This window comes from Brassica rapa, chromosome A05, assembly GCF_000309985.2.
Source record: "Brassica rapa cultivar Chiifu-401-42 chromosome A05, CAAS_Brap_v3.01, whole genome shotgun sequence".
Lineage (NCBI taxonomy): Eukaryota > Viridiplantae > Streptophyta > Magnoliopsida > Brassicales > Brassicaceae > Brassica > Brassica rapa.
Genome location: NC_024799.2, coordinates 13,303,983 through 13,330,796, shown reverse-complemented (window position 1 = coordinate 13,330,796; position 26,814 = coordinate 13,303,983). Strand labels below are relative to the sequence as shown.

General features: G+C 32.1%; 4 protein-coding genes and 1 non-coding gene across 12 annotated transcripts in view; 3 read left to right on the top strand and 2 right to left on the bottom strand.

The window, feature by feature from the left end:
• The window catches only part of LOC103868699 (gibberellin 2-beta-dioxygenase 4), a 36,792-nt gene extending 36,302 nt beyond the window's left edge, over window positions 1–490 (top strand). The window contains exon 6 of the mRNA XM_033292076.1: window positions 82–490. The gene's annotated coding sequence lies outside the window, so the exon portion shown is untranslated. The remainder of the gene's footprint in view (window positions 1–81) is intronic.
• Window positions 491–9,107: 8,617 nt separating this feature from the next.
• Window positions 9,108–10,290, top strand: LOC103868693 (1-Cys peroxiredoxin PER1). The gene is made up of 4 exons (XM_009146775.3): window positions 9,108–9,320; window positions 9,445–9,593; window positions 9,734–9,862; window positions 9,940–10,290. The coding sequence occupies exons 1-4, from the start codon at window positions 9,203–9,205 to the stop codon at window positions 10,192–10,194; spliced, it is 651 nt and encodes a 216-aa protein (XP_009145023.1). The 5' UTR covers window positions 9,108–9,202; the 3' UTR covers window positions 10,195–10,290.
• A 162-nt stretch (window positions 10,291–10,452) lies between these two features.
• Window positions 10,453–14,501, bottom strand: LOC103868692 (signal recognition particle 19 kDa protein). The gene is made up of 4 exons (XM_009146774.3): window positions 12,186–14,501; window positions 11,812–11,988; window positions 11,630–11,729; window positions 10,453–10,747 (listed from the first exon to the last, which is right to left on the bottom strand). Exons 1-4 carry the CDS (start codon window positions 12,315–12,317, stop codon window positions 10,587–10,589), a joined length of 570 nt encoding a protein of 189 aa, XP_009145022.3. The 5' UTR covers window positions 12,318–14,501; the 3' UTR covers window positions 10,453–10,586.
• A 522-nt stretch (window positions 14,502–15,023) lies between these two features.
• LOC103868691 lies at window positions 15,024–26,218 on the top strand. Of its 8 annotated transcripts, none has more exons than XM_033292336.1 (6): window positions 15,029–15,616; window positions 15,698–15,739; window positions 15,804–15,904; window positions 15,997–16,121; window positions 16,205–16,284; window positions 20,035–26,218. In XM_033292336.1, the coding sequence occupies exon 6, from the start codon at window positions 23,810–23,812 to the stop codon at window positions 25,235–25,237; it is 1,428 nt and encodes a 475-aa protein (XP_033148227.1). In that variant the 5' UTR covers window positions 15,029–15,616; window positions 15,698–15,739; window positions 15,804–15,904; window positions 15,997–16,121; window positions 16,205–16,284; window positions 20,035–23,809; the 3' UTR covers window positions 25,238–26,218. The 8 variants fall into 8 exon arrangements, 6 of the variants coding, with proteins under 6 accessions (XP_033148228.1, XP_033148227.1, XP_033148232.1 ...); XR_004458438.1 differs by lacking the exon at window positions 20,035–26,218 and adding an exon at window positions 16,750–16,785 and having other exon boundaries at window positions 15,161–15,616; XR_632998.2 differs by lacking the exon at window positions 20,035–26,218 and adding an exon at window positions 16,361–16,617 and having other exon boundaries at window positions 15,166–15,616.
• LOC117134575 lies at window positions 22,337–22,443 on the bottom strand. The gene has a single exon (XR_004458758.1). It is a non-coding gene; the product is annotated as a small nucleolar RNA R71 (small nucleolar RNA).
• Window positions 26,219–26,814: the final 596 nt, after the last annotated feature.

The window sequence follows — 26,814 nt, the reverse complement described above, 5'->3', positions numbered from 1 at the left end:
TCTCTCTCTCTCTCTCTCTCTCTCTCTCTCTCTCTCTCTGTGTATGAGTTTTGATTTCGATTTGTTTTTGTCTTGGTAAAGAAAGTTGGAGGACGCAGAGAAGCTTGATGGAGGAGGACGGTGAAGAAGCTTCACGAGGTGGAGGAAGCGAGGTGGAGGAAGCTGGACGAGCAGACGGCGGAAGAGGCGGGATGAAAAGGCGGAGGAGGAGGCAGGACGCTCAAGTTTGCCAGCGGTGGAGAGTTCAACAAGAAGACGACGGCTTTTAGATTAGGTTTAGTTTTGTATTTTTGGTCCTTTTTTTTAGTTTTGTTTAATGGTCTAAACCAATTTAAAATTACAAACGGTTCAAATAAATGAAGAAGCGGCGTATCTCATGTGGCACTATCAAACTGTAAAACCCAATAAGCTCATAAACAGTGTTTTAGAAAGTTTTTTTTTATTTGGTATGAAATATATTTTTTAAATAAGAGATAATTTAGTTTTACTATAAACAGTGATTATTTGATATTAGCTTTACCTATTATAATTTTAATAAAATATATTATATAAAATATAGTATACATTAAATAACATATAAGAAAGAAAACTCCCTAAGATAGTTTTTTAAAAAAAATTTTGATATAAAAACAGCCCTAACGGAAAATAATGGCCAAAATTTTTATTAAAGGGCAAAATACATTTATACCATAAGTTTAACTAATCTAGACTTAGTTTTAGAATTAATGGGTGGAAATTTGAGGATATGATTTCAAATTTTTAAAAATAAAAAATAAATATTAAAATTTTCAAAATAAAAAAAAAAACTATTTTGGTAATTTTTTTTATGAAAGGCTATTTTGTGACAAAAACTTAAAAAATGTTATTTGACATAATATCCCTATAAAAAAGTAATAAACAAACACATGATATAAATGATATATATAGCAAACTGACATATCATATAAACAACAATCGTAAACAAGCAAAATATATCTTATCACATATAATTGAGAAAAAGACTAGGATAGCACCAAACCAAGTTTTTGTTCCCAAAGTAGCACTCAAGGCTCAAAGTCACAAAAATAGGTTTCATTAAAGAGGTAAATATACACTTATACCCCTTGGGTTAATTAATCCAAACATTAGGGTTTAGAGTTAAGGGGTGGGTTTTGGAATTAGAGTTTAAAATTTTATAAAAAATAAATACTAAAATAAAAAATAAAAAATTTTAAAAACAGTTTCAAAAAGTATTTTTAAATTATAAAAAGAAAATTTGAAAAGAAAAATTCGAAAAAAAAAATTTCAAAAAAAAATTATAAAAATTTCGAATCTGAAAACTATAATCTGAAACTATAAAAAAAAATTCTTTTTTTATTTTTTTTATTTTTATTCTATTTATTTTTGTTTGTTTATTTAATTTTAAACCAAGGGTATTAGGGATATTTTATCCTTTAATGAATGTCATTTTTGTGATTTTTTCCTTCTAGTGCTATTTTTGAGACATAAACTTCAAAAGGTGCTATTATTGAAAATTGCCCCATATAATTTCTCCTCACATAAAACATTCTAAAAGACAAAAATCATTATCATATACATTTCTTGCAAATGCAAACTTGAAACACAAATCATAAAATCGTACAAAATTTAATAATCATAGATCACAATTAAAGTATATCCCGCCCGTAGGACGGACCGACCCTAGTAATCTATAATATAATGAGGCACTTGCCTCGTTCCTAAGCTGCCATGTCAGCAGGTAAGTGGGTCCCACTTTTAAAAAATGTGAAAAAATGTTAAGCATGTGGTTCGAACCGGAGTTATTGAGATATAAACACCAATATTTATACCACTAAACTAAAGGATATTTTGTACATTGATGGCCGAAACAAATATATTTTATGAAGGTCACAAAACCTTTGCTTCTTCGGTTTTCTCTGTGGGTCGGGCCTACGAGTGTATTATGAGTTTCATTTTTAAATGAGGCTCATCACGTTATATGAAAAAAACAACAATTATAGTTTTTCCATATTGTAAACTGTCTTCGTTTACATGAGTTAAGGTTCTTTTCATCATTGTCTTAGACAAGTCTGAGTTACAAAGTTGCAATGTGTGTCTGTTCGTAATCTATTTAGATAATAATCTATAATATAATGAGGCAGTTGCCTCATTCCTAAGCTGCCACGTCAGCAGGTAAGTGGGTCCTACTTTTAAAAAGTGTGAAAAAGTGTCAAGCCTGTGGCTCGAACCGGGGTTATTGTGATATAAACACCAATATTTATACCACTAAACTAAAGGATACTTTGTATATTGATGACCGAAACTAATATATATTTATGAAGGTCGGAAACCTTTGCTTCTTCGGTTTTCTCTGTGGGCCGGGCCTACGAGTGTATTATGAGTTTCATTTTTTAAATGAGATTCATCACGTTATATGAAAAAAACAACAATTATAGTTTTTCTATATTGTAAACTGTCTTCGTTTACATGAGTTAGGGTTTTTTTCATCATTGTCTTAGACAAGTCTGAGTTACAAAGTTGCGATGTGTGTTTGTTCGTAATCTATTTTTCCACCGGTGAACTCTTCATTTCCCCATCTTAAATCGCTTGATCTTAAATGTTCCTGATTTGTAGCCTTTCTTTAAACCATATATTTATGATTCTCATCTTTGATGAACCCAATCTGCATCTCCACCAAACTCATTGATTCATCTTAGCTTTAACGATCTTCTAGAAAATGTCTCCCTTCTTCTCCAGTTTCTCAAACCGGCATTCCCGGCATCCGTCACTCAACCTTCGAGTCTTTCTGTGTTAGTCGTAGTAGGCAGAGTATAACCTCTAACCTCCTCGCTTATGGAATTCCCTGAACTTCAAGAAAGATAGTGAGTTTATGGGAATCACGGTTCTCTTCCTTGATGAAAAGGTAAGTTAATCTTTGATTTATCACACTTATTTAATAAAATTGTTTTTAATTGATTTTCTGATTCTTTGTTAAATAATATTATTTGCAGATTCCGTGATTCATGGGTTTATTCCCTCCGGACGTGCTAATCATTACATGTCATCTTTGAAAGCCGGTTCCATTGTGAAAGTCAGTCGTTTTGAGGTTGCTAGGTGCTCAAGCATGTACAAGATAATTGATCATCCATTCCTCATTCGTTTCATCTCACTAACTATTATTGATGAAATCATCACGGGTGCTCCTGAGATCAATCTCCAATCATAATTAGATTGTTTGAAAATTTCCAAGTGATTACGAACACAAACCTAGAACTCCTAGGTATATTATCATATTGCATATGAGTTTATAATATGTTTTGTTAGGACATCTCCAATGGCACACTATAATTTTCTCTATATTTCACTCTAAAATAGAGTAACTCTATTATAGAGTTGGATTTGCTCCAATGGTTCACTCTATAATAGAGTTACTCTATAGTCTATACTATACTAAAAGACAAATATAAGTCATGGAGAAGGTGTCCACGTAGGATAGAAAAATCAACCAATCAGAGAGCCCGAAATTATCACGTCATCTTATTTATCATTTCGTAAAAAATGAAAAAACAATGCGAAAGAAAGGATCGAACCCGGGTTATTATGACATTAATATAGAGCAGTTACCACTAAGCCATTGAAACTTTCTTGAACACATATACAAGAATCACTAAGTATGTAATCACAAACTCTTATGTACAATTACAATAATATGAATTCAACTTTCAAGACTCCGATACTTTGTTTTGTAAAAAAAAATAAGTAAGTGACTAAACTAATATATTCTTTGAAAATGTGAGAACATTGACAAATATGAAAAATCATAGATTTTGTTTTCGTGACAAAGTTAAGAATTTTGTAAAAGTAAGTTTAACATATAAATTTTCGTGACAAATATGGAAAAGCATAGATTTTTATACAATTTTGACAAAACAACTCAAAACATAGTTCTTTAATGTCTTAATAAAATATTATTTAAGGGTGCAATAATTAAATATATCAATTCAATAAATATAAGCCATGGAGAGGGTGTCCACGTAGGATAGAAAAATCAACCAGAGAGTCCGAAATTACCACGTCTTCTCATTTATTTTTTCGTAATAAATAAAAAAACAATGCGAAGGAAAGGATCAAACCCGGGTTATTATGACATAAATATAGGGCAGTTACCACTAAGTCATTGAAACTTTCTTGAACACATATACAAGAATCACTAAGTATGTAATCACAAACTCTTATGTACAATTACAATAATATGAATTCAACTTTCAAGACTCCGATACTTTGTTTTGTAAAAAAAAATAAGTAAGCGACTAAGCTAATATATTCTTAGAAAGTGTGAGAACATTGACAAATATGAAAAATCATAGATTTTTGTTTTCGTGACAAAGTTAAGAATTTTGCAAAAGTAAGTTTAACATATAAATTTTCGTGAAAAATATGAAAAAGCATAGATTTTTGTACAATTTTGACAAAACAACTCAAAACATAGTTCTTTAATGTCTTAATAAAATATTATTTAAAGGTGCAATAATTAAATATATCAATTCAAGAAATTTTGTAATTTATAGACAAAACAATAACACAACAAATTTTGAAAAATTTGTTTAACCTATCGATTTCTTTTCATGAGAATCCAACTAAACAAGTTAAAAAAACAATTAGATTTACAAATATTTAATTACCATTTTATTAAATTTTGATTAATTTCAAATTGTAATAATGTATCTTTTTGAAGTTACAAAAAATAATGTTCTTTCTGTATTACACTAGCATTATATATAGATTCTAGATACACAAATAAATATAATATAACAACATAAGATTGCTTTCCCCGATTCATATGAAAACTTTTTAAGTTATCCACCAAAGCAAATTAATTAAATCAATCAAATTGTTAAAAAAACAAATTAATATATAATTTTATTTTAAATTAAATTATTTAAAGGTGTATTTTCATTAAAAACAAAATAATAAATAAGTAAAACTGATTTGATGGTAATTTTTATGACATATATATATATATATATATCGATTCAGTGAAAAAATATAAGCTTAATATGGAAAAAATCTTAAATACAAAAAACTCTAAAAATTAACAAAACAACTAACAAAAATTAAACTAATATCACTTGAAAGCTCCTTAGACAATATTAACAAAATATTTTAGCGATAATTAGACAAATTTGATTTTTTAAAATATTTTATTAATTATCATCAATTATTTCAAGATATTTAAGAAAGGATGGACAAAAAATAGGATTGACATAAATGATATATGAACTATGAATAGTACTTTTTAAAGCTGATTTAGATAACATATCTGCACATCTATTTCCAGTCCTTTTTGATGCCTAAATTTAATTACTTTAGAGCAGTTATTCCACGAAGAGATCGTATGAGATATTGTTTTGATATTCAAATTTGTTTCTTTACTTTTAAGAAGATTGATAACTGTAACATATCTTCTTCGAATATGATATGTCTATAACCGAGTCCCCAACATGAGACAAGGTTGTTTAAAAATTAAATAATTTTATTTTTCTTATATTATATAATAAATATATATTATTTACTGATAATAAAAATATAGTTATTCATCTATCACAAATATCTAAGTAAATATGTGAGTCAAGTACAACAATCAAACAACATAATGATTTCCACAAAGAAAATTTTAAAAATATATTTATGTTATGTAGTCTTATTTTATATTCTTTAAATAATGTGATATAATATTATATATTATTTTCTTAGAATTGAGAAATACATAAATCAGTTAGACAAATTAAGCGATAATTAGACAAATTAAGCGATAATTAGACAAATTTGTTTTTTTTTTTTGCCAGCTAAAAGTTTATTATTAATTAGCATCAGTTATTTTAAGATGTTTAGGAAAGTATGGACAAAAAAATAGGATGAACATAAATGATATATGAACTATGAATAGTACTTTGTAAAGCTGACTTATATAACACATTTGCACATCCATTTCCAGTCCTTTTTTATGCCTAAATTCAATTTCTTCAGAGCAGTTATTCCACAAAAAGATCGTATGAGATATTGTTTTGATATTCCGATTTGTTTCCTGATTGTTAAGAAGATTGATAACTGTAAAAATGTCTCCTTCGAATATGATATGTCTATAACCGAATCCCCAACATGAGACAAGTTTGTTTAAAAAGTAAATAATTTCATTTTTTATATTATATAATAAATATATGTTATTTACTGATAATAAAAATATAGTTATTCATCTATCACAGATATCTATGCAAATATATGAATCAGTACAACAATCAAACAACATAATGATTTTCACAAAGAAAATTAAAAAATATATTTATGTTATGTAGTCTTATTTTATATTCTTTAAATAATGTAATATAATATTATACATTATTTTTTTAGAATTGAGAAATACATATAATATCTTATCCGCGCGTAGCGCGGTTAAAAACTCTAGTAGAGTTAAATATAGAGTATTCTTGTATTTTCACTCTATATTTGGAGTAAAAAAAAAGATTACTCTATTATAGAGTGAACCATTGAAGTAAATCCAACTCTATAATAGAGTTACTCTATTTTAGAGTGAAATATAGAGAAAATTATAGTGTACCATTGAAGATATTCTTATCATAACTAATATTAAAACTCGCAGATGCGGTTGGAAAAATCCGTTCTGTGCAAGGCTCTGACCTTTAGCAAAGAAACAACTCGAGTCGTTATTTGTCTTCTCATTGATCTGTAAGAAACAATCAACACACAATTATATTATTATCTATATTGTGCTAACATCAATAATCAAAAATATTTCCTACCCAAATTCTGTGGTCGTCTATTTATCTCCCTTACTTATCAAACTAATTTTACACAAGCCTTAATTTTACAGATTAAAAGAAACCACAACAACCCAAACAATCAAAACACCAAAAACTAGAATTCCAAAAAAGACAATCATTAATGATCACCTCTCTTTTTTGTCCAATCTTAGAAATATACTTCAAAACAAATATACCAAACCAATCACCTCAACTAAAACTCAACGTTACATACATCGAGTCAGCTAAACAAATACAAACTACACGACCAGCTATTTAACAATTTACAAACTTACTTTCGCAACAACACATACATCGAGTCAGCTAAACAAATACAAACTACATGGCCAGCTATTTAACAATTTAAAAACTTACTTTCGCAATGAAGAAGACGAAGACGACAACCAAGATCAATGAAATTACTTAAACAAAAAAAAGCAGAGTAAGTTATGAACTCTGATAAATATAACTAATAATGATTTTTATTTACATATTATCCATCAAATAAAAGATAAACAAATACAGTCACAACAGAAGATACAAGAGACAATCCCGTCAGACACAAAGGCGGCAACAACAGTTTCACCTGCTCACTCTTCTTGTCTTATTAAAATAGCTTACATGTCCAATGCAACAGGCCAATGCTATTGTCTTCTTATGAGAAATACATATTCGTTTAAAACTCATTAAATTCCAAATACTAAAAACTATCACTCATTTTATAGTTATTTCTACAAGTCTTCATGTATTTGTTTTAAAGGTCCGGTAAGAGCAACAAGTTTTAAAAAAAAAACATATAACAAACATAATAATGATAATAAAAATTATTTCTTAATACACACAACTTACACAACTAAACTGGAGAAAAAATATCCAGAAACAAAAGATACTTTTAACAATTTTAATATAATTTATGTACTATCAACAGTACAAGAAACACATTAAAAAGATAAATAAAAAATAAGTCTCAGTGATACAGTAAACAACACGAACTATAATAAAAATCGAAAAATTTAACAAAAAACTCATAAATTAAAACAAAAGTAAGAAAAATAAATAATGATTTAGAAAATTAAATTCAAAAATAACTAAAAATTCAAAAATAAATAAGATCAAATTAAAATATAGAAAAAAATAAATTGGAAAAAATTGAAAAATCAAAAAAGTTTTTTTTTATTTTCAAATATAATGTCGGAAATTATCATTAGAGATATGCCAAAAACCGTCATTGGAGATATGTCGGAAATGACGGTTTTTGGCATATCTCCAATGATAATTTCTGACATTATATTTGAAAATGAATGTTGATCAAAAAAATATTTGAAAATGAATTTTTTTTTGAATTTTCATTTTTTTTTGGAAATTAATGATTTTTCTTTATTTTTCTCTATTTTAATTTGATCTTATTTATTTTTTTGAATTTTTTGTTATTTTTATTTAAGTTTTTAAATCTTTATTTATTTTTCTCATTTTTTTAATTTATGAGTTTTTGCTAAATGTTTTCTATTTTTATTAATTTTTTTGTTTATTTATTAATTAAACAATTATTTTTTGAAAAAAAAACTTTTTGATCTGTTCAGCCGGTCATTTTTTTTCTTTGGAGTTTTTTTATGATAAAATGTCACTTTAAAGGTTAAAAGTGTTTGTGAAAAAGTTTCAAGGTTTAAAGTGATAGTAAGTGACACTTTCAAGGTTTTTTATGCGATTTTCTCCATTACTAACACAGTTTTATTCTTCATAAGTGGTGAACATTACATACACAGTTCATCATTACAACTCTAACCCTATAATAATAAAAAAAAACTTGAAAAATAACTAAAATGTAAAATTCACAACTATAATAAGCCTAGTAAATATTGAGATGAAACAAAAATTTTGTCTATAACTCTTGGACGGAGGTAATATCCCTAGTTCGTTTAAAGCCGCTGCTTACTATTGTCGTTATTTGAATACGCTTCAGCACTTGTAATTCTTCAAGTCGAAGGATCTTATCTTTTCCATCTAACGACGCCGATTTTTAGAACTTTGTCCATGGGTCCACTAACGTTGATCTCGGCCCAAATGGAACTGTAAACTCAAACTTTTGTCGGTTATATAAGATCGAGTACAAATGATACTAATATTTGAGTCTCTAGAAATGAATCGTCCGCTTTTGAAATTTTCTCGAAATGTAGTGTTGTTTTATTCGAAGATCATACAAGACACGTCCATACGTGGCGCAAAGCCAAGTTTTAAGAACGCCACGTGACATTTTTTTGCATGCATCCCCTTTGAATATCAAGATTCTCTTTCTCTGACTTTGATTTCTGCACCTATAAGTTTGTATGATCTCTATTTAACCGAACATCGATCAGCTCAGCTTTATCCATCAATACATACATTTTCATTTCGATAACAAGAAAATAATGCCAGGGATCACACTAGGAGACACGGTACCAAACCTAGAGGTGGAGACGACACACAAGAACTTCAAGCTCCATGACTACTTCGCCGATTCTTGGACCGTCCTCTTCTCTCACCCTGGTATATAAGAACATCCTTATATCTTGACTAACCCAGTCAAGTTTCGTTTTTTTCCTTAAATTGATCAAAATATTTGAAGCATCTCCAATTTATTTACTCTCCTTATTGACCAATGGACTCCAAGGGGATTTCACACCCGTATGCACAACCGAGCTTGGTGCGATGGGAAAATACGCTCATGAGTTCGAGCAGAGAGGTGTGAAGCTCCTTGGTTTGTCTTGTGACGACATACAGTCGCACAAAGATTGGATCCCCGACATTGAGGCATTTACTGTAAGATTTAATTTCATGCATGCATGATGCATATAATGTAAAACTAGTTAACATTTTGACATACCTGTTACGTTCTCGTTTTGATTAATTGCAACTAACATTGTGTTCTTCTTTTATTGTGGCTTATAAAATTGATATAGCCTGGAAGCAAAGTGACATACCCAATAATCGCTGATCCGAACAAAGAGATCATCCCTCAGCTTAACATGGTTGATCCTATTGAGAACGGTCCCTCTCGTGCCCTTCATATAGTTGGTCCTGATTGCAAGGTAAATGATCATATGTCATAATTTCATTCTCATGTATTTTTGCATGTATATATGATTAATTATGAATTTTTTTATAGATAAAGTTGAGTTTCCTGTATCCGTCCACCACGGGACGTAACATGGACGAAGTGCTGAGGGCTTTAGACTCGTTGTTGATGGCGGCCAAACATAAGAACAAGATTGCCACTCCGGTTAACTGGAAACCAGATGAACCGGTTGTTATCTCACCAGCTGTGTCAGACGAAGAGGCTAAGAAGTTGTTTCCTCAGGGTTTCAAGACTGCCGAACTTCCGTCCAAGAAAGGCTACCTACGTGTCGCCGATGTCTCTTGAAAGACCGAAAAGAAAGAAACTAGTTATGTTGTATGAGTGTATTGTATAATAATGCTCACACTGGGTTGATAAAATATGAAAAACTACGTTTGTAACGTGGCGTGTGTGTACTCTGGAGGAGATAGCCTTATATGAAATAATGTATGTTTTATAAAGTGGTGTACTACGACGTCTCACCGATCTTAAACGTGCTGTTTGACTAGTTAAACTAAACAGTGTTCCCTGACTTAAACAAACGTCCATGATGCAAAAACCAACAGCTGACGATGTTTTCTGTCTCTTTTGTTTCGTCATTGATGAAATGAACAAAATCTTTTACATCTGACGAGTTGGAAATTAAAAACCATAGAATCTGATGACATGGAGAAGATGAATGATAGAGAGGACTTGTTTTATCTCTTCTTCTTGCCACCTTTGCCGGACTTTGAAGAAGTTCCAGCGGTTAAAGTTGTGGCTTGAAGTTCCTGCTTCTTCACTTTCTGAGATTCCTGCTTCTTCACTCTCTCTGGATGCCTAGGTACCAAATCTGCAATTTTCTGCATCAGTTGCTTCCCTGCAAACATATATCAAAACAATGACCACATCATATGTCTGAAAGAACACCTTGGAGTGTCGAGTCATTTTTTGCAAAAGCTGGAAAGCAAGATGGATATCAAATATTCACTCTTTCATGGACATGATGATAGGATTGAAGCAGGAAAACACCTGAAGAAGAATAGATCTGTACAAATAGTTTTATGTCCTTCATTTCTGCGTGTTAAGATCTAGCTAGCTATATAGATCCAACAGTATTAATCCCAAACACATCAATATTGTTGCAAAGTGCCAAATAAAAAAAAGAAATAAACAAGTATTTCCGAGTCTACCGACATCATATGCAATGGCATCACAGAAAAATAAAAAAAGAACCTATAAAAGGATGAACTGGACAGATAATTAGAGAAGATAGAAATAGATAAACATATATCAAATTACAGTAACAAACATAGAAGTCTAAACAGTCAGACAAATGCTACAACTTGAAAAATAACGTGCACTTCCTTATTCATAAGCTCGCTATGTAAAAACCATATGACAACTTGTGTAATTACGCTGACCATAAATGAAAATCTTGGGGGATCACTGAGAGGATAGCTTATAGAGCCTCCGGATCAAAGGTTGAAAATGGTGCTGACATTGACATAGTTTGAACAGATAAAGAAGTTTAAATCAAGTAATATGATGAGATTATAATATTGTTCAAAAGTTTATATTAGGAACTAGTGTTGAAAAGCAAACTACTTTATAGATAACAAGCAAGCTGGAGACGTACAACATTCGCAGGAAGGCTGGACACATCCACACATGATTCACAGGAACAGACGTTAACTATTGTAATACTCCAAAAAAAAAAAAAAGAAGCAAAGCAAGAATACAGATGCTGAGGTGGTCTTACTTGAAGTAATAGCAGGATTGAGTAAAGTCCCATCCTCCCTTTTCAACTGCACTCTCACTCTTCCTACTTGCATGAAATCACGGGGGTACGCTTTGTCAATCTGAGAATAATAATACCCATAAAAAAATAAAATCAAAGACACAGACACAAACACATGGAGACTAGTGGATGAAGGGATGTACCTCGACAGCACTAGGGAGCTTCAAATGCTTGCAACAATCAGTAATCTCAATGCAGTTAGGGTTCTCACATGCTTTACTCAAACTGATTCTCCTTCCTTCAGCAACACTTTTCTTTGAGTTAATGTAGACTGGATACATCACTACCCATTTCTTGATGTTGAGCGTTCCACCATCCATCTACACAAAGAACTTAACAACTTGAATCATTCACAATGTCGATTTGTTACGATGCAACAAACATTATACAAAAAGTATGAACCCAACATTATACAGATCTGCTTAAATTCCCCAGCATCGTTACACATGCGCGAGCGAGAAATACGAAAACAAATTTTTTGTTCAACGTTCTGACACAAGGAGGAAGAGAAACGAACCAGATATTGGATTCCGAACTCAAGCTTTTGGGACTGAGATTGCTGCTGATCAGAATATCGTTGAGGCAGAGCCACGAAGGAGAAAAATTCTGAGACGTTTGACCTTCGATTGATTTTGACTAATACGGTCATCTAAATTTAACCGTACCAAACCAGATTAAACCTGAAAACGTGAATTCTACTTAACCGGTATAAACCTCTTCGAACATTCTTCTCCTCAGTTTGGCAGGGATCCAATTCTATATTGCCGTACTACCTCCCATATCCCCTCTGTATTAATGATAAACATTAAAAAAATTATAACCTTAAATCTGTACTAATTAAAAAAGAATACGATTGTTTAGATCTCAATTAATTATGGTGTCAATTAAACTTACATGGCTGACAACATAAAAATCAATTGAAAAATTAGTAAGTCCAAAATTTAATTGATAAAAAAACTTATATTAACCAAAAAATAAATGTATATGATAAACTTAATATTTGGCGATCTTATTAATTTAATACTTAGACTAGTATATATTGTATATGAAACACAGTAAAACACATTTTTATGATTATGTCGTTCGAATATGATCATATCATTCATTCTACAAATCATTTGAATATGGTTTCGTTTGGAATTTTGATCATAACATGCGTTATCCAAATCACAAAATTAATAAGCAGTCCAATGTGGGTTTTTTTGTATAATAACATTATACATTGTTTACAATCAGTCTAAATTCATTATAAAGCCGAGGAGTAGAGTGTGATCTTTGTATAATATTCAAGCAGTGGTTGTATCAGAGTATATAGAACAATGAAATATATTTCAGACCAATATCAATGGAAAATATAATGGATATTATACTATTTTGATGTTGGTTAAGATTTGTTTAAATTTCAATTTAACCGAATTGTAGTCAATAAATAATATCATCGTATCAAATTTATGGACCATGTAACACACTCATATAATTAGGGGAATTTAGGTAATCTTATATATTAAAACAGAAGTCACAACCTTGATTCATGTGTGATTTTTTAAAAAATGGACTATCTACTAGAAAGTCATAAAATTTAGTTGTCCTATCATTTAATTTCATATTAACATCACATAAGTCTCATATTGCATAAATCAGCTAATGTCTATGAGTTAAAACATAATAAAACTTTGCTATATAATATAAATCGTGACTACTATAATAAAACATTTATATCAAACGCTATATGATTTTAACTCGTGTTTATTCTTCTGGTTTATTTTTTTTTTCCTGAGATCCTTCGACATGTTTACAACATCAAGAAACCTCAAAGTTTCTCCGTAGTGCACATGCATTTAAAGTGGATCACTGAAACTACTCTAAACATATATATTAGTATAGTAGCAGCGCTGTGGCCATGAACAAACACTCAAACACGATTTGAAATGTTGCTGATCGGGTATTCTTTTTTAACTATCGTGATCGTGTCATCTATTAATCCTTTTTCTTGAGGTTGTGTTATACCACACAAGTCAATACTTATTTTTTTAATCGAAGTCAATATTATTTTCTTTGAACATAATGTTACATCTTTATACACCTTTACCACAGTATGCACTTGGAGAAGATGAAGATGGTGGAGTATTCCATAATAAAATCCGAAATATTCCATTAATAATATGGATATATTCTTCTAACCTTAAACTGAAATTGGTTCGCATTAAAAAAAAACAAGTAATTAATTATTGTACACAAATTTCGGTATTTATAACTATTTTTGGTTAACTAATCAATTAATATCAACGAAAATATTGCCAAATAATTAACTATATCTTCAAATTAAAATTTTCCCCAAATCGTGCTCAACTATCCGTATTTATCGTCAATGTATTGATTATATCTTATAGGTATATTTTTTACTTATACAAAAATTTGGTATATGTTAGAGAAGCAAGCTGTTCGTAGGTGTTTTTCACCTAATATTTGAAATATACTACAATCATTTTTAAGGCAACGTATAATATCACAACTAAAAAGAATTCGACATGAAAATAATTTTCTACTGTACCAAAGTTTACATATATTAATGTGTATAATAATTAAACACAATTTAAAAAGCATAAATATATAGAAAATATAAAAATACATGTGACAGTTTGAAGCTTGACGAGAAACACGTAAGATATAACATTATTGTGTTCGAAAAATTCATATACACATTTTTCTCATTAGAATATATATCATCTTATATATTAAAACATAAGTCACAACCTTGATTCATGTGTGATTTATTTAAAAATAAATTTAATGGACATATTGCTAGAAAATCATATTATATTTCATTTCTAATCTTATCATTTAAATTTTAGACATATCAGAAATTTTTATTGGGTTATCACTAATTGGATTTAAACAATAGATGATCCACTGAATTTATAGATAGTATAAATTAAATAGATATAATTTAGTGTTGTAATACTATACCTCCATATGTTAATTATTTATTTGTCGATGTTAACTTGTAAAATTATAAATATGTTTTTTAAAACAACAAAAATCATATTATGTAACAATGATTAATCTTTACTGCTTTAAACCAACAAAAACTAAATTTTTAGTTATTTACTCGATAATATAAATCTATGAAACGAAAATTTAAATTTTTAAAAAACTTTATAAATTTATGAAATGTTATAATATCTTTGAATATAATAATAAAATAATATTTTACTAATCTTTATATATAGTTACGGTTTTAATAATGAAATAATAATCCAAAAATATATATATAGAAGAAAATACATGTGAAAGTTTGAAACAATCTATTCAATGAAAAAATATACCATAAACTTATTATATTTTGAAAATTGATAGACATATATATATATTATAATATATATCAATTTAAAATTGAAAACAAAATGTTTATATAAAAATAAATAAAACAAAAACCCGCGCGGTTGCGCGGGTCGAGATCTAGTATCAATTTAAAATTGAAAACAAAATGTTTATATAAAAATAAATAAAACAAAAACCCGCGCGGTTGCGCGGGTCGAGATCTAGTTATATATTATGTCTTTAGTCATTAAGGAAATAAATAAATACACAAAGCTAGATCCACAATCTATATATATAAAGAACAGTTTCCTCCCTTCTCCTTCACCCACGTATGATGCCACATAGATAAGTCGTTTGATCTCGCATCGACACGTGTCCAATAAGACCGAAGCGCTGCGTTTCATTAACGCGTTTCGTGATGGGCTTTCTCCGTCTGATGCATGTTGGGCTCTGAGTAATGATAGAGAACTGTGTATCGTCTCTCCTTTCTTCCGGCGGCGACGCCTGAGTTTCTTTCACTGGTTGAAACGGACGGAGCTATTACTTCGTCTTTATTGCAATTGAATCCATCGCCCACTATGAGTCTTCAAAGCGCCGTTCGTATCTCCTGTGGATCTGTATAAATATGTGAGTACTTCTCACTTCGAAATCATCCTATTTTTTTATCTCTTGCAATATTCTGATTCGTGTTGTTATGACTATGTCAAGAGTTTTTCTCTCCGACTTGAAGACCGGCAAGTGCTCTTCCAGGTACGAACATGTTTTTGTAATATCTAGATGGTTTGCTTAGGCTAATTGGATTTGTGTTCTATAGATCGATGTCGGTTTATTCAAGTAGCATACTAATATCAGTTCGGTGAAGAGCACCGTGAGTGACCATAAAAATCGTGTCATGGTGACATTCAAACTGGAAAAGTAATTTTTTTTTTCTGTTTTTTAAGCTCTTCTTGATTTCTTAGAATTTTTTGATTATTTAAATTACAATAATTGGTGCTGCAAATCTGCAGTGATGAGTCTGTTACTCTTAGTCTATTCGACTGTCAAGCCGTTTCGTTCCACAAGAAGATTGAAAGCATGCGTGATGATCCAAAGGTGGTTGTTGACACGAACATTAATCCGAAGATGATTGGAGGTACTCTGTTGTTCTATGTTTTATGATGTCAAGTGATATTGTGCAAGATCACATTCCTTTTTTTTTCTTGCTATGCTGTGTAGGTCATTTGTTCCTGAACGCAACATCAGGAAAGCATGTTTATTTTGATAAGGAAACCAATGCAGAGATCTGTCTTCTATAGGTAAGATTGACTATATTCAATGTTTAATCTTAAGTTGACAAGATTAGGATACTAACCATCGTATATTTCTGTACAGTTGAAAAATTTTTGAAAGATAAATTTTCTAATACCCTTAAAAGTTATAAATTTGCCTGAATATCGACCGCCGACGAGACGTCGACATCGCTCGACATAGACAAACACACGACGATCGATGCAACATTTTCCCATCGATCGATATCTAATCTGGTCAGATGTATCTTCCTTACTTGTTACATTTCGTACCTATAAATTATTCCATCATAACTCCGGCTGAATTACACTGGAACAGTGTAATTTAAGTCTGGGAGGAGATTTACTGATATAATTTATTTTAATCTTATATAAAAGGAATTTTAATAAATTATGCTTAGCTATTGGAAATGAGACTATAATCTTATATTGAATTAAACTTGAATATCTAACCAATCTTTAGCACCATTTTAGATTTACTGATTGCAGATAGCACTATAGATGCTAAAGAAGATCAACCTATCAACTACACACTTGCCTTGACTGTATGAAGTAACCAAAGCTGATTTCCAACACTGAACCTGACATAACCACTTGTCTTGGGGCTTGGTATACATGGGATCGGATTCTTCAGACAAGTCTGGAAGGTAACGCCTTGTGTAGATTATTTATCACATTTTCTCTCTCTAAATTTCGACCCTAGAATAGTTAGTGATTTATATCCCATTAAAAAAAAAATCTTTTGTTTACTTAGGATGAGTCTGAACAGGACTTGGTGGCTAAAACCATTAAAGCTTGATTCATAAAGACTCCAATAAAAGAGTTCGAAACGGGACTTGGAGGCGGCAATCTTCAAGGCTCGCTTTCACAAAGAATTCTTGGATATAGGTCAAAAAGAAGTGAAAAGAGCTTGGTGGCAACCACATTTAAGTTTTGATTCATGGAAGCATGTCCAATCTTGGTCACTGATCCTGCATGGAAGCAGACTTTGACTCAAGAGAGAAAAGTAGAGAGAGAGAAATTAGGAACTAACTTTTATCTGTAGTTCCAGATACTTGTCTGAAATCCTTGCATCCTATGATCGATACTCCCAAAGTAAAGCATTCACTTTATATTTATGCTAAGAAATGAAGTCAGTAGAGGGGATGTCAGACGTGAATTGCTGAGTTGTGTTATGTTAGAAATGGTTGCTACGCTAGGATATTGCATAGTGTGCTTCTGTCATTAGGACTTTTTAGATGTGGTTGCAAAATTGTTGAGGAAAAGATTTCTATGTTTTAAAATCTGTAGTCCCTAATATTTTCAAACCTCTTTCAGAGAGACTGCCTGTATGTTTTGCTTGAGAACAAACAAAAGGGTAAGTCTGGGAGAGTTGATATACCTTGGATTTGACCTGTTTTCATCCATGGTATATAGGTGTTTTACTATATATATCTATGTTTTCTACTTTTCTAGGTATGTTTTCAGGTTCAGGTGCATTTCGGAGTAAAGCTATGACTTTGGAGCATTTTGGAGCTTAAAAGACATTTCATCCGAGCTGACCATGTAGAGGTCGACGAGAGGAAGAACAATCGATCGATGCGCATCCAGTACTGTCGATCGACACCATGAAATGCCTCGACAAATGAAGATTAATATCGATCGATGTACACAAGTACCATCGATCGATGTCGAGACATTGGACATGCGACATTTTGGATCCAGCGGACTTGAAGCCCAAGTCCAAGCCAAATTACGAAAATGTCCTGACGAGTTTTTAACCTAGTAGATAGAGTTTTTGTTACAGTTTTACTTTGAGAGAGAGATAGAGAGAGTTTTGGAGAGAATATCACTTGTGATTGGAACTTCTTGTTTTCTTTTCTTTTCATCTATACTATGAATTCCTATTTCTTCATTGTCATGAATTGCTTTGCTATGTCTGAGTAGTTCATTTATTAGAACCAGGGTTCAGATAGGTTTGTGGGATTAGCCCCAAATTATAGATCTGCCTTGTTGTAATATTCATGATAGATTTGTATTCATTGCTTGTTTTAGCCTTGCTAACTAGAACATGATCATAGGATTGCATACTCAAGCACCTCATGGTATCCCATCCTGACATCTATCTATCATAATAGGACTGCTAGAGAGGGCTAACCGCCAATTTAGTATCTTAATAGGGCATATCATACTCGCGCATAAGCCTGGCTAGAACCTGTCGATCGATGTCCTCAACTGACTATCGGTCGACGTAGGTAAAGGTGTATCGGTCGACGTCTCTATAGGACCATCGATTGACATTCTTTCGTTGTCAACATACTAACCGGTGAGACACGAGATCTAGCTTGTTAACCAGTGAAACATGCGACAGCTGATCACTGAGTTAAGCGATTGAGCTCTAACATATCATGCATGCAACAAATAAGCATCTATAGATATTATAATCTCCAACACCTGAATAGTAGCCCTGGATCTAATATCATTTCCAATCAAGTTACATTTACTATTTACTTCGCTTGTTACTATTGCTATACAACTCTTAGAATTAATAAACACTAGATTTAATTGTTCCCTAGTTCCTTGTGGATTCGATCCCTAAGTACTACATCTGAACCTCTTTTGATGAGAGTAACACTCCTTATGATAATTTGAGTGGTATTAGTTTCCGAACAAGAATATAAACCAATTAGTTTTCTCAATTCATTTTTTAGTTTTGGGTATTTCCACAATATAGATTGTTTAAAATAATATAAGAAGAAAGATATTGTTTATCATAAAGTTGCTTTTTGATAAAAAAAATAGTGTTTTTCTCCATTCATTTTCAAAATTCAAATTATCTAAAAATATTTTAATTTGGGTATTTTGAAAATTCAAATATATTTCTCCTATCATTTTAATAGAATTGGATAATATATAAATAAAATCAATACATCTCTAGTGCATGAACCAAAAATAAAATCCAAACAAAATAAATGATTTCTTATCACATTTTATTTGAATATGGAGCCAAAATGGAATTAGCCGGAAACTTTGTTGTCGCACTAGTGATGTTTAGTTCTGATTTTTTGTATTAATTGCTAACCAATAATTAGACATAGTATAACCCAAAAGTATTTACTTCCATAATAACTGAAAACAAAATCTCCGTAGATTATATGAATTTTGACAATAATGAAAATCAGGAATGGATTGATTGGGAAATAAATAATATAAAAACTAATATCATATATTTTATATAAGTAAATATATTAGTTGTAGATATGTTTTTAAATGATTCTGGCATATGTTTAAAATTTAATTTATTTCAAAAAAGAAAATTGATAAAAATTTCAACATAGTCTTTTTAAATATCAATATAGTATTTTAATGGAATTAATTTGTTGAAATTTAGTTCAATTTTATAATTTGATATATTTTTTTGTCTGAAAACATATCATTTATCCATACTATAAAACAGTGTCACGATAACTATCTTTCAACATCTTTTGTAATAGTATATTCTAAAACTTAAAATTTGGCGAAAACAATGAAGTTCGCTTTTGTTCTTTTCATAGTTCTTGTATCCGGTAAATTATTATTATCTTTTTCCTTCTGAAAGCTGGTATCATGTCCGGTAAACTCATATTTGATATGTATGAACGAACAAAAAAGAAGAAGAAGGAAATGTAGAGAAAATTACATCTGACACGCTTCAATCTGCGTTATTCTCGAATTTTCATTATATAGTGATTGTTATATTATCTCACATTGATTGTTTAATAACACCTTTTGTGTTTGTAGCGATGACAATGGCAACAACTAAAAATGTTGAAGCAGAACGTCAATTATCTAAACAAGCTCATCAATTTATGTTGCAACATGAAGTTTCGCTGCACGCTGAACAACCACAAGGTCTTGGTAATTGTAAGAAAGATTGTATAAAATGTAACGTCACTGAAGTTAGCATTAATTGTTTTTGTGTGTGCTAACTTGAACATCATCATATAATCGAATAAAATAAAATTTCTTTGTTAACTACTGTTAAGATCCAAGTACTATCCGTTTCAATCGTTCGCGATCTACTTTCGCTTTAATCTAGGTTCGATCTAGTTTTGAAAACCTAATCAATTAGCAAGCAAGAACAAACACAATTTGTTAACTTGGACTTGTTTATGTGTCCGGGGAGTGAACAAAACATTCATGCAATCCACTATCAATAACAATGGTATTGTCTTCAGTGGCGGATCAATAAACTATTTGTACGAGAGATTGATATATGGTGTTTTTGACATAATTGTATATATGTTTTCAAAGGTTTTTTAGTCTTTTATCAAGTTTGTCTAGTTTTTTTTTTGAGTTCTTTCAGGTCTGGAGTAGGTAGTAGAGTCGAAGATGGATGCATGAAGAAAAAATAACATATTTGGAGGATTTCCCACGGAACAGCAAGGCGGAGCAGTTTGACGATTGTTTCCCCCCAAAGAATAGTCCGAGCGAATGTTCCCGACATTTAAGGAAACATCCAAATTATTTCGGGAGTTTGTCCTAGCCGCCCCACTTCTTCTCTAACCTAATGCCGCCTCCATATCAAAAGCGTCTCTATCCTTATTTTACTTTTATGCTAATTTGTAAGAAAACCAAAATTTGTTTTTTAGTGATTTGCAACTTGTAAGGGAGACGGCTCTATCTCTCATCTAGAGAAGATCATCTTCTATTGAAGTCATGTCTTTGGTATTTTGTATGTTGACTGAGTAGTCGGCTAGCTTGTCTAGGGTTCTAGGGTGTTGATCGCATGAGCGAAACATAGATAAGCAATTCATTAAATTTTCGTCATCCATACCAACTCTTATTTCTTGCATTAATCTGATCATTTAATGTTTGAACCTTGGTCTGATCAGCTCGCTAACCGCGTAGAAGATGATTTGACACTGTATGAATGAGCTTAGCAACCTAATCATCGAAACTATATATTAGGGTGTTTAATGAATCTATCGGACTTGATCTCTAATGCTTGCCATCATATCTTGTTCCAAGCGAGATCTTAGGTATCAAGATCGACTCGCATAGTGGGCAGTTCCACGACAGTAGACTGTTCTATCTGAGTGATCTGAGTTCTAGATTGTACTTAATCGTGTTTGAATCATTTTTGGCTCAGTATTGACACCCGATAAAGTGACCTTAGGCTGGCTTCCTATTAAGTTTTCATTCTTTGATTAATCTTGTTATTTTTTTTATCACGAAAATACAAATTCAAACTCCACTAGTGTTTTAGCTTATAGTGAAACCAATAGAATAAAGTTTAAAGTGGTCCTTTGGAATTGAATTTAAACATATTACAACAACACTGTTAACTTGACAGTAGCAAAGGTTCATTTTTAGTGTATCAATTTTTAGCGTTGTAGCAACGGGGACCAGCTTTTTAACTCTATTTTATGGTTATACATTAAGTCTAAGACCTCTAACTTGCTTATTCCTTTTTGTTGCAGCTAATGTTCCAGGTGCATGACTAGTAGGCATACTTGGAGAAACGCACAAAGAGACCTAGTCATTCTTTCAAATCAGGAACTTGCAAGATTGAAACGAATAAACATACAACAACCAAAGCCAACTAACACCACAATGGATGATCACGAAAACCAAGATGATCTCTCTGCTGCAGATGCAGCAAACCATGCAAGCGCACGAACAAGCCGCTCAGCAAGCAGCCGAACACGCCGCACAGCAGCAACAGCAGCAAGGTGTTCCGATAGGAGAGAGGAACCTTCCGCGTAACTTCCCTGCTACTCTTTCTGCCATCAACCCTCCTTCATGTCAGAGACATGACTTTGAGATCAAACCCTCTTTTATCAACCTAGTGCAGAGGAAGATGTTCAATGGTCTCCCGACATAAATACCGATGGATCACATCGAGAACTTCGAAAAAGTTTGCGGATTTACTCGTGCAAGTAGTGTGTCACCAAACTACATCAAGTGCACACTGTTCCCATTCTCTCTTGATGGGAAAGCCGCCAGATGGTTAGATTCTCTTCCAACCGGCTCTTTCACAACATGGGAGCATGTCCGATCAGCATTTTTGAGCAACTTCTTCAAGAAGGCAAAAAACTACAGCCTTGAGGAACAAGATCTCCACATTCAGTCAGATCCATGATGAGCCCTTCTGTGATGTATGGGAGCGCTTCAATAACTACCGCAGCGAATGCCCCCACCATGGTTTCGATAACGACTATCTCTTGGGAGTGTTCTATGATGGATTTGGCTTAGAAGCGCGAAACCAACTTAATTTCTCGAGTAATGGAAATTTCATGACTCAAACGACTGAAGGAGCCTTTGCACTGATCGAGACCATGGCTTCCAGTTCTACTAATAAGAACCCATAAACTGACCGCTCCATGAAGGTCAACAGTGTTGACACATCAAAAATAGATGAGTTGTCAGCTAAGGTGGACCAGTTGATTATAAATAATCAGAATCAGATATTCATCATGGAGAAGTCGACTTCAGAACAGAACGCTAAGGACGCTGCGCCAGAGATAGACAAGCCGGCGGAAGATCATCATGAGGTTAGCTATGTCAATGGGCAAGGATAGCAGTTAAACAACTATCACCCGAACAATAACATGAGGAACAATCCACATCTGTTCAATCACAATAATGGAGCAGACAACTCTGCTGACAAGGCACAAAACACGGGTTATTAAAAGTCTTACCTTCATAACTTTTCAGGACGAACCTTTTTTCTCAGCAATGCTGGGAACCAACACCATAACCTAAAACTGCAGAACAACCAGCAGCCTGCTCCAATCATTACCAATGCCACTACAAGAAAACTAGGCAAAATCTGACAGAAATTCCGACAGAGACAAGAATTGTAGGAATATCCCGAGAGATTTCCGACGAATATCCTACGAAATGCTAATTATGCTAGTGGTCAGAAATTCGTCAGAATATTTCAACGGACTTCCGACGACATATGTGCTTGTCGGAAAATTCAGACGACAAAGCAACGGAATATCGAGGGATGTAAATAACCGTTACACGATAGTTCGATAATTTGGGTTTCGTCGGTAAGTCGTCGAAAAAAACGACAAATTTCCGAGGAATATTTTTGACGATTGAAAATATTTTAAATTATTGAATATCCGACGAATATCCGACAAACAATCCAAAACTTTCCGACGAAATTCTGACGACCTGTTTTTGACCGTTTTATAGCCATTTAAATTTTTTAGATTTCAGACAGAAATCTGACAACCCTTCCGTCGGAACTGTCGGCATATTTTCCTATAAATACGAGCTTCTGTGATTCACCTCATTCACTCTCCACCCTCTTCACTCTCTTCATTCTACAAATTCGAAAAAAATCATGTCTTCTTAAAATTATTTTCGTTCGTGGATGTATAAACCTCATATGGATCCAAACACCAACTTACTTATAGAAGAATACGCAAAAGGCATTACCGAATTCATGGCGTTTGTTCAACAACAACCAGAAGCAAATACCGGTACGTTATGATGTCCTTGTTCTTCTTGCAAAAATAATAGGAATTTAAAGGAATGAGATGTTTGGACTCATTTATATATGAAAGGGTTTATGCCGAATTATAAAGTTTGGTATCTTCATGGAGAAACTACTGGTTATGAATATGGTAGTAGTAGCGAACCTCAGAATGTGGATAGGTTAGAAGAACCTAGAACAGAAGTAGAGTATGGTGTAGGTACCAAACAGATGGTAAATGATCATTATAGAGGGGAAGAACCCAATGTAGAAGCTAGGAGATTTTTTGATATGTTGGAAGCAGGAAAACAACCTTTGTACAAAGAATGTAGAGATGGTCATTCACCTTTATCATCTGCAACTCGAATGATGGGTATTAAGACATATTATAATTTGGCTGAAGAATGCGTGGATGCGATTGCTGATTTTGTTAAAGGTGTTCTGCCAGAGGATAATCTCGCACCGGGTTCATACTATGAGGTTCAGAAACTTGTAGCGGGTCTTAATTTTCCGTATGAGGTGATAGATGTATGCATCGACAACTGCATGATATATTGGAGAGAGGATGAGAACCAGGATAACTGCAAATTTTACGAAAAACCTCGTTATCATGATATGAGTGGAAGAGTTCCGGTGCCATACAAGAGGATATGGTATTTTCCTTTGACGGAAAGATTAAAGAGGCTTTATCAGTCCGAACGCACAGCCCAACCAATGAGATGGCATGCAGAGCACTCCACAGACGATGGTCAGATTCGACATCCTTCAGATGCAAAAGGTTGGAAACATTTTCAATCAACATATCCAGAATTTGCGCATGAGAGAAGAAATGTCTATCTTGGATTATGTACCGATGGTTTCAACCCCTTTGGGAAGCATGGAAGACAATATTCTCTATGGCCAGTAATTATGACACCGTACAATTTACCTCCAAGTTTGTGCATGCGACGAGAGTTTTTGTTTTTCTCCATTCTCGTTCCCGGGCCAGAGCATCTTAAGAGATCACTTGATGTGTTTCTTCAGCCACTAATATATGAGTTACAACAACTATGGACGCATGGTCCTGAGACATACGATGTTTCGTATAAAGAAAACTTTCAGATGCGGACAATAAGTGATTTTCCAGCATATGGTATGTTATCTGGATGGACAATGCATGGAATATTGTCATGTCCACATTGCCAAGATAGCACAGATGCTTTCCAACTTAAACACGGAAGGAAATCGTGTTGGTTTGATTGTCACAGAAGATTTCTACCACCCGATCATCCATATCGTAAGAGTAGGACTTTGTTTACGAAGAACAAGAAGGTCTTTGACAGTCCTCCTCTTGAAATTAGTGGGGATGATTTGTTGAAACAGTTCAGAGATTTTGGTGCAGATAGGACGCCAGACGTAGGTGGACATGAACATGTTCCAGTCGATGCTGCTGGTTTACTTCACAACTGGCACAAAAAAGCATCTTCTGGGATCTGCCATACTGGAAGGATCATCTGTTACGGCATAATTTAGATGTCATGCATATTGAGAAGAACTTTTTCGACAATCTGATGAACACGATCCTTAATGTCCAAGGTAAAACGAAGGATAATTTGAAGTCAAAACTAGATTTGGTCGATATTTGTGATCGGTCTGGACTTCATGTTGATGAGAACGGCAAGGCTCATGTTCCCATATACCAGTTAAATGAAGCTGCGAAAGAGGAGTTCTTTGATTGGATTTCTGAGAGTGTCATATTTCCAGACGGTTATGCGTTTAATTTGCGCAACTGCGTCGATAGAAATGAAGGAAAGTTTATTGGCTTGAAAAGTCTCGATTGTCATGTAATGCATTTTCCAATACTACTTTAAATTTATATTTTAGAATAAATTATATATTAAATAAATTTGAATAAAACTAATTAAAAATTTTGATATAAAAATTGTATAATTATCAAAAAGTATAACTAAACAAGATTTTTAAATTTCTAGATATATAAAAGAATATAATAATATTACGATTAAAAATTTATGATTTAAAAAAAATGGAAAAATTAATTAGTAATAAAATTGTATAATTATAGAAAATAGAAATAAATAATATTTCAAAATTTGTAAATTATTATTGTATTTCTGTTATTATATTGTTTAATATAATATTTGAATAGATTTACTTTATAGTAGATTGTTACAGATACTGTTTAAGTTCTTTTATCATTGGAAATGCTAGACCATTGTAGTAAACGACGAAAGAGACAAAGTACTTGCTTATAATGTACAAGTTAATCAGATATACAAGAAAAAATCATAGGCTTAAAAAATCATATGCTTAATTATCTGTTTTATTTTGTTTCTTATGAACAGATAGAGAAAAGATCATATGCTTAATTATCTGTTTAATTACTGCTTATGTACAGACAGAGAAACAAAATATATTGTTTACAGTAGAACCTAATTGTGGCCTTGTTTTTTTGAATGTTATGTACCGATTTTATACAAAGAAAAATTAATAGAATTTTTTTTTAATAGAGCGATTTGCACCAAAATTAGTTAATAACTAAATAATTTGCAAGCATGGAACAATCATCAAAAGCCCAATTCATAATAGAACACAGTTACGCATGTGTATAGATGTTTATGGAAACAATAAAGCTGTAATAAGACAGCTATGTAATGATATTCACACATACAAAAAAATATAATATTTATTCAAAATACTTTTGACTCTTTCTCTTTCCATTGTATCATTTTCTTCCTCGTGAATATGTTTCTCTGTTTGGGGATTTGATACAATTTTAATTCTTGCAGAAATCAACTATATAAATAAAGGTATTTTGCATAAAGAAGATGCAGCAGATGTATCCATAATTTTAGTTGCCTCTCACGAAAAATCATAGGTGTTTTTGTCTCTTTCCGGCGAGTCACGGCAAGGTCCCGGTGAGTCACGGCGAGGTCTTGGCGAGGTCTCGGCAATTTCTTCCCAATTTCTTCTCCAATTACAACAAAATTTGTTTGCAATTTCTTCTACATGTCGATTCAATCGGCAAATAAACAAATAAAAACTCAGTAAATATATAAGTAATTAACATCTGATATATGAATTATCCGGAT